Raw genomic sequence first — 9,096 nt, forward strand, 5'->3', positions numbered from 1 at the left:
GTGGTATTGCTTTTATTTATTTGTGTCCCAGATTTGACAAACAGAAGCGGACCGCCCTAGAGCCATCATTACATTCAGTATGTGGTCCAGATGTGAGTGTCTGGTGTGGGCTAGATCTGGGCCGGAATAAAAGCAAACTGTGGCCTAGAATAGGGTCAGTTCTGGTTCATTTGGTTGAATTCTGGCTGATATGTGATATTGCTATGGCTTAACTGTTGCCCAGATCTGGCAATCAGGAGCGGACGGCCCAAGTGCCATCATTCCATTCGGTATGTGGGCCGGATATGAGCCACATGAATTTTGCTAGCTGGGTAAAGCACTATAAAGTTTTCTATCTGGCGAATGACATGGTCTAGTGGATCTCTGTCATCTTTAATGTGCGTGTTCATGATTTCAGGAAGCGTGGTTTTGGATGGCAGGGGAGGGACTGTGTTTCAAGGATATTATGCTAACCGGTTAGATCACCTACTGCACCTTTAATTGAAGTGTGTACTCTGTGTAGATACTGATGCAATCACACCAGCACAGTACTCTCATGGTTACCTTGTTTTGAGTGATCAATTCTCCATGGAGTTACTAAAGGTTTCTCCTACATGTGTATTATGAAGCTTTGGATGCTTCAGAGAGTTTGTGGAGCTCTCTGATATTGTAAAATGGTTGTTGAATCTTTGCTACATTTTTCGAGTGCAGGCACATTACTGGGCACTTTGCTATTGTTACTGGTTTTCTATCGGCTCTCTCGAGACTCTGAATTTCAGAAAAAGAGGAAAGATCCACCAGGACCCAAACCGATACCTTTGCTGGGGAACCTGCTGACCCTTGACCTTTCAAGACCTTTTGACTCCCTTTGTGAGGTGAGATCCAAACATTTATATACTTTATTTAATGTTTCATTTATATAATTGATTTATTTTGTTGTATTAGTTTTATAGTTGCTATGGTAACATATTTGTTAACATAAACAATTGACCCAACACTGCAGTTTTTTATTAGATATATTATATTATATGAGCAATATCACACTCGTAGCAGTGCGATGTGGCTGTATATCAGCACTGGTGGGAGGCGTGCTTGGCACGAGGCCGCAGGGCACCAGTGAGCATATATAGCCACATCGAAACTGCTACGAGTGTGATATTGCGCTTATACAACAGTTCGACTGCATAATCGTGTATATAAAAAAACAAATCAAACATGGGGAGTCTCAAAAACCCTGTATAAGGAACTACTTTCTTCTACTATTCATTCACATCTCCAGGTGACGTCAGAAGAGCAGAAGCCGTTCACCAACGTCATTTTAAAGCTAGTATTTGAATGAATCTCTAGCGTAATGTCTAAACTAATGACAAAATTGGTGATTTTGCTCACATTTTTATTTTATTTTAGGGCCTTACTGCATGAAAAGCCATCATTCTAAGTTACAGAGATATCTCCCAGTATTTCTCTGTTGTAATCGGGAGATCACAATACTACTATGGTATAAATACAGCACTACAACATACAAGAGAGAGAGATCAACTTAGAGAGTAATTTACCTATTTAATAATGCTTTGATCAGCTGTAGCTTGAAATTACGCTGGTTTTTCATAGGGCTTATTATGCGTCTCTGTCAACATCTTGTGGATGAACATCATCACCCGTCTTCGCTTAAAGACAGGCTAATGCAGGCATTGCTATCATGGATGAATACATACAAAATCAAACTTTCCCTCTCACAAATGTTTAATTTAGAATAATAGATATATTACACACTGAAATAAATATCTTATTTTACATTAATTGGTTTAGAAATGATATTTTGCTGGTTTCTTCAACTTTTAAATAGTAATGGTCATGTGCTTACCTATTTAGAGTTTCTAGAAAAATGTTCTCTTTATATACCTGTCAAAGAGTATATGATGGTTGTTAATGGTTTTCCCTCAGAGCTTAAGAAATTGTTAGAAAATGATCTAGTTCAAAATACAAATTTAGATTTTAGTTTTTAAATTGGAAGGTATAAATAAAAAAAAAAGTAAGATTGTCAGATTGTCAATGTTCCTTCAGCCATTGGTTATTGGAGATCACAATTTTAAGATGTTAACTGGAACGACACTTTTAAGATTTCCAGATGTTTTTGTATTACAAATAAAATTAGAGCGGTATCATTTAAAATTGTTCATCGTATTTATCCTATAAAACAGGTTATTGAAAAAAATTGGTAAAGATGTTGATTTAAAATTTGCTGTTTGTAACAATAAAGAAGAGAGTATTGTTCATTTACTTTATGATTGTATTTATACACAGTTGTTTTGGTGTGATCTTTTCTTTTTCGTTAAGAAGAATACAAATATTGCATTGGAATTCAAAGAAAAAGATGTTTTATTTTATTATTATTATTTTTTAAATTTCCTCATTATATAAAGATACAATTGTTTGGGTAATTTAATAGATAACATAAGTAATACTGGGTTCAACTACTGCTTTTACGTTACTGTGATGGCTGGGTTTAGGGTTGGAGTGGGGTAGATGTTAATAAAATACCATTAATGGGAAATATGATAAATAATATGAATATATTTTATAAATATATAAAGTATTAACTTCCAGCCACAAACATTTCATAACATATAGTAAACAATTTGGGGCTTGCATTTGTAAAACAAAAGTCCCACATACATAGTAAGTGAAATATAGTCTTAAAATAACTAAGGTAGGAAAATGATCAGTTTTCTATCACTAGAAAACGTTTGGCTTATCAAATGCAGCCTGAGGTGTGCATATTAATTATTTCAGAGCTTTTTTATTCTCTCAGAGCTGCATATGAGTTGGTGCGCTCTTCATGTTTTTTGTCATTTCCGGATAAATGACCTAAAGTAGGCATACATGCAAATGAGGAGGGCATGGCACGTGAGTCTCGCCATAGTTTGTTTTGTCATCTGATTGGCCTGTTGTCCACTGGGGTTTCACGCTTGTGAAATTTACATGAAAACGAGTAAACAGTGGTGTCTGAGGCTCACAGTATGCCGATTTCCATTTACATCACATTTTTCATTCATAAATGTTAATGGGCAGGGAAAAAAACTAATTTTACTCACTTTAAAATAGAAATAGGTCATAACCTATGCACGATAAAAGAAACAAACAAACAAAAATACTTAATTAATTTAAAGCCTTAAAATTTTTTTTTTAATAATTGTATTTTTTTATTTTTTTTCTTCAATATAATGTTGTTATTGCCCTTGATTGTTCTGTGTTCTAAAACTGCACAAATAAATAAATAAATAAAATAAATAAACGAATATTCTCAAAAAAAAAAAAAAAAAAAGGGGCTAATGGCCGACAACCTGTCTCTCAGAAATTATAATATTTTAAAAAAGGGGCACTGTCCTTATAAATAAACTGCATAGTTGTAATCTAAACAACTACATTCTCGTCTAAAAAAAGCCTCAAAAGAATATTTTGTTGTCTAACAGCTGCAATATTTGTCAAACTGTAGTGTCTGCTTGTTGCTGGCTGTATGTGGGCGGAGTAATATACAAAGGGTAAAAAGGCTGTACAGATATTACTTAAATATATCGCGGCTATCAGCCAATCAGATTCGAGAACCAGACAGAACTGTTGTATAAACTACAATACATCACAGTGTACTCTAGTAAAAACTGAAGTACACTGCAGTACAGTATTTATAAAAAGTTAATCAGTAAACTATTGTTTACTATTATAGGTAATATTACTATCCTGTAGCATTTGGTAAGGGTTGTAAATACTGTACAGTGTAGAACACTTTACTATATGATTCAAAAACATCATATAAATCTTTTTTTGTAAATGCTTTTTATTTATTTATTTTTTTTTTGTCCTCCAGCTGTCCAAAACCTATGGGAATGTGTACCAAGTGTTTTTGGGTCCCAAAAAAGTCGTCGTACTTATTGGACACAAAACTGTTAAAGAAGCTCTTGTGAATTATGCAGATGAGTTTGGCGAGCGAGATATTACACCTATTTTCAGGATACTTGCTAATGATCATGGTAAGAATAACCCAGTGCTTTGTTTTTTATCATTCAAGTGTAATAGAGGCCCATTGATCCAACTGTTGCATTTTTTTATGGTTGCACCTTTGCCATTGGAGTTTATTGCAGTCCCATTATTACGTTAAGAACATTTTTAAATAGTATCAAAGATGTTTGTTGTATTTGACTGATTTTATTGGTTAGGGATCCTCTTTTCTAATGGAGAAAGCTGGAAAGAGATGCGACGCTTCGCTATTAGCAACCTGCGAGACTTTGGGATGGGCAAAAGAGGGAGCGAAGAGAAAATCATTGAAGAAATTCATCATCTCAAAGGAGAATTTGATAAGTTTGAAGGTACGAGATGAGCAAGACACATAAATGGACATCTTCACTCATCCTCTTAGTTTATAAGATCCAATGAGAGACGTTTGTTGCTGTTTTTATTAACAGGGAAACCCTTTGACACAACACAGCCTGTGAACTACGCTGTGTCAAACATCATCTCGTCTATTGTGTACGGCAGCAGATTTGAATACACAGACCCTCGATTCACAGAAATGGTTGATAGAGCAAATGAAAATATTCGAGTTAGCGGATCAGTTTCAATGATGGTATGGAAATATGATTTTTGAGAAATTTAGTTTGCAAATGACATTAACGTATTGATGCATATCTTCCTCTGTATGTATTTCAGCTTTACAATATCTTTCCATGGCTGGGTCTATTCCTCAACAGCAAAAGGACTGTCGTGAGAAACATGTTAAAAAACAGAGCAGAATTTATGAAGTTGATCACTGGCCTGCAGGAGACTCTGAATATACACGACCGCAGAGGCTTTGTCGACTCTTTTCTCATCCGCAAACAGAGTGATGAGGTACAGAAAAACTATGTTGCGTTGAAATACAGGAGAAAGTTCTGCTGAACAGATAAGAAGACATTTTGAAATATTCTCGTTTATGGCATCGATTACTTCCACAGTATTTTTTTATCCTTCAATGGAAGTCGATGGGTTCCAGTAACCAGCATTTTTCTAAATTTCTTCTTTTATGTTCAACAGAAGAAAAAAAGGTGTAAAACCAAAAAACGGTAAACTAAGGGCTCTATTTTAACGATCTAGGCACAAAGTCTAAAGCACATGTCGCAAAAGCATTAAGGCTGTGTTCGAATCCACTTTTGCTTTTTTAAGGATGGAAAAATATGGTCTGTGCCCCGGCGCATGGTCTAACAGGGTTGTGCTTATTCTCTTAAAGAGCCCATATTATACATGAAATAGGGTCATATCTTGGTTGTAAGGGTCTCCAACAACAGTCTAATATGCATGCAAGGTCAAAAAACACTTTCATGGTCTTATAATCTGCATTTATTTTTACCTAATTATCCCAGCGACTCCTGTATGAATCGTCCAGTGATTCATTTGTTCCCAAACCCCTCCTTAGCACGAAGCTAATCTGCGCTGATTGGACCAATGACAGTCTGTTGCGATTGGTCGACTGCCTTCAGTCAGAGTGAAATGCCAAACAGCTAATCAGCAATATAAAGTAATCACAGTTCATACACGCTTGATAGTGTAGGCGTGGATTTTAGCTGCCAGTGGGTCAATGTAAATACAGACTATTGACTTGAAAATACAGACGTCTATCTATTTTATTGAGCAAAAACTCCAAAAACTGTCGAGGAGATCACATAGCTTGTCTCACTCTGCTCTTTTCACAGACACAGACACAGACACACACACACACACACACACACACACACACACACACACACACACACACACACACACACACAAACACACACACACACACACACACACACACACACACACACACACACACACACACACACACACATTGCCCTCGTCCTTGCGCGCGCGCGCGCGCGCGAACACACACACAAAAACACACACACACACCTCCGGACGACAACGCGCGCACACACACACAAACACACACATATACCTCCGGACGACAGCGCACGCGCACACACACACTACCCTCGTCCATGGAGCTCCGTAAACAAAGCAGCACGCGTCGCGTTTTAAACGTGACTTTGCACGCGATAAGAGAATATAGCCAGTTAACCTGATACAGTACACTCGGTTACAAGTAACAAGTCACAACTAAATACATTTGCAAGCTAGAGTCAACGAGGCAACAACTTTAATCGCACGTACTTACACTTGAGAAATGGAGGAAGGAACCCATCCTGACGTCCAGCAGTAAGTTACTCTTTACTGATCCTTCCTTTAACAAACCCGATGAAGTATTCTTTGTAGCATGTAGTTTGCAGAAGTTTCCAGTAGTTTCCAACTGCTTGGTTATGATGCTGAGGTTTCATCTTTGGGTAGAGACTCAATAATATCCATCTGCAGTGTGACTTCAGTCGACCGGCATGTTTGTGTGCGTGTGTTTGTGGGTGTGTGTGTGTCTGGGTTTCTGCGTCAGAGGGCGGGGCCTCAGGTTTGAAATCTCCCGGGTTTGCGCGTGCACGTGAATAACTTGATTTGTTCGTACGTCATGGCGAAACACCTAATGACTCGGTATCAAGGCGACTCGTTTGAAGCACTATGAGTCGACTCTTTTATAGATGAATCAACCGTTTTAAATACTGTACACTTACAGATTTAAGCCTTAGCTGGATACTTCACTTCACTTAGAGCTGTGTTACACACTACATGGAGGGGAATTTTCAAAAACCCATAATATGGGCTCTTTAATGAGTTATGGGTGTGTTTTGAGCATAACGTGCATTAAACCAATCAGAGACTCATCTCTCATTACCTTTAAGAGTCAGTTGCATCGTGCCATGATGCATTTGCTGTTTAGGATGCTCCAGGAGCTAGGGGTAAAATATAACATGTTATCTGTGGTCAAAAAACCTGTGATATATTTTGGATGTAAATTTTAAATTTGGTTGATTTGACACAATGGTGCTGTTGTTGTTGTTTTTTACAAGCATTATACATTTGCCTAAGCATATTAAATTTATTATAACCAACAAAAATAGTTTACATTAACTTTTTAAAAAATGCTTCAATGATGTGTGGATTTCTATTTATTAGCAATTAGGCAAGAAGGACTCATACTTTCATGCAGAGAATCTTCTCATGACGGTGGGAAATCTGTTTGCTGCTGGTACTGATACTACAGGAACAACTCTGCGCTGGGGTCTGATGCTCATGGCCAAATACCCTCAAATACAAGGTAAAAATAGTCATATGAAGAATTTTCCTTCAGTGTTGAATACATTGTAGGTCAAAGCACCAAATATGTTGCATTTGTGGGCAGATCGAGTTCAAGAGGAGATTGACAGAGTGATTGGTGGACGTCAGCCGGTGGTGGAAGACAGGAAGAAATTACCATATACAGATGCTGTCATTCATGAAATTCAGAGACTGGCCAACATAGTTCCCATGAATCTCCCTCATGTGACCAGCTGTGATGTTACCTTCAATGGATACTTCATCAAGAAGGTCTATCAGAAGAATGTGTATTAAAATAAGTAAAATATATTGAAGTCCACATTTTAATTTAGTCTTTTTATTTGTTCTATAGGGGACCACTGTTATTCCTCTGCTGACGTCTGTTCTGAAGGATGAAAGTGAATGGGAGAAACCAAACAGCTTTTACCCAGAACACTTCCTTGATGAGAAGGGCCAGTTCGTCAAGAGAGATGCTTTCATGCCCTTTTCTGCAGGTATGATCAATATAAACACACAGTTTTGAAGAAACGAGCATGTGAATTGGAATAAAATATATTTGCTGTTTGGTCAGGGCGCAGGGTTTGTCTGGGAGAGAGTTTGGCCAGGATGGAGCTCTTCCTGTTCTTCGCGTCTCTCCTTCAGAGCTACCGCTTCACAACTCCACCTGGAGTGTCTGAAGATGAGCTGGATCTCAAAGGAACGGTCGGAGTGACTCTGAATCCGTCTCCACACAAACTGTGTGCAATCAAACGCTTTTGAAATCTGTCAACCAAAATAGAAACATTTTGTGACCCTGAAACACACATTCAGTGTTATGTTAAAGGGGTATATTTTTGGCAATTAGAAAATAAATAAATATTGTAAGGGTCAAAATCTTAGATTTTTTAAAATGCATTAAATCATTTGAATATTAAGTAAAGATCATAATCCATGTTCTCTGAAAATGTCTTATGTACATGCATCAAAAGCTCAATTTTTGGTTAGTAATAAGCATTGCTAAGCATTTAATTTAGACAATTTTAAAGGAGATTTTATGAGTAATTAAGTTTTTCAAATTTTCAAATATTGTGTAATCTTTTTTTAATTATTAATCATCGGTTATTTTAACACATTAACATGCACAAATACAGTCTCAGCTATACAGTAGGAAATGATATGAAGGTAAATCAGTAGCGAAACTGGAGAGCTTGCAAATGTAAATGTGAGCACTTGTGATAATAATATTTGTATGTGTAGGTTGAAATGTGGGTACAAACAAGTAAACAGGATAATACAGTCAGGCTAGGAGCTAAATATGCACCACAGAATAGAAAATCAGGAAAAATTATTAATGTAATGTCCAAAATGTGTCCATAACTGCCAAAAATTCTCAGACTTTTGATGTGTCATAGGTGAGTTTCTCCATTTAAATAGCATGAGACAACCACATTTTAATGGAGGGTATCTGAGGAGATGACCACAATAAAATTTTACTTTTCTTTCAAATATTGTCTAATCTTAATGCATATGTTAATGGAAAGCCTACTCATTTTATTTATTTGCTTAGTTCATTATTTTTATTATTGTTAATAATAATAAAAATAACAATACATGTATTTTACATAGCGCCTTTAAATGTTACTTTCTCAAACTGCTTTACATACAAATCTATGCAACATGCATTACAACAAAGATAAAAGATAAAAATAGATCCATTTACATGACTTTGAAGTGATGTAGAAATCACAGTTTTATAAAAATCACACTCATGAAAGGTTTAATGGTCCATTGTCCATATTTTTTTGTTTTAAATACCAGCATTTTAACTTGTCTTGAATAAATAAAAACTAATTCATTCATTAAATATATTAAATGTTGAGAATAACTTTGTTAAAAGTGTACATGAGAACAGTAGGTGCATGAATA

At 36.3% G+C, this 9,096-nt stretch overlaps 2 protein-coding genes across 2 annotated transcripts in view; one reads left to right on the forward strand and one right to left on the reverse strand.

The window, feature by feature from the left end:
* Positions 1-9,096, reverse strand: part of pdgfab (platelet-derived growth factor alpha polypeptide b) — a 679,118-nt gene that overhangs the window by 463,339 nt on the left and 206,683 nt on the right. The window lies entirely within an intron of this gene.
* Positions 613-8,105, forward strand: cyp2k17 (cytochrome P450, family 2, subfamily K, polypeptide17; the record flags this gene model as incomplete). Its single annotated transcript, NM_001042778.2, is given in 9 exon segments — positions 613-854; positions 3,845-4,007; positions 4,194-4,343; positions 4,440-4,600; positions 4,684-4,863; positions 7,051-7,192; positions 7,277-7,461; positions 7,544-7,685; positions 7,763-8,105. Coding segments are annotated over 9 exon segments (1,512 nt in total). The 5' UTR covers positions 613-653.

This window comes from Danio rerio, chromosome 3, assembly GCF_052040795.2.
Source record: "Danio rerio strain M-AB ecotype USA chromosome 3, GRCz13ab, whole genome shotgun sequence".
NCBI classification, from domain to species: domain Eukaryota; kingdom Metazoa; phylum Chordata; class Actinopteri; order Cypriniformes; family Danionidae; genus Danio; species Danio rerio.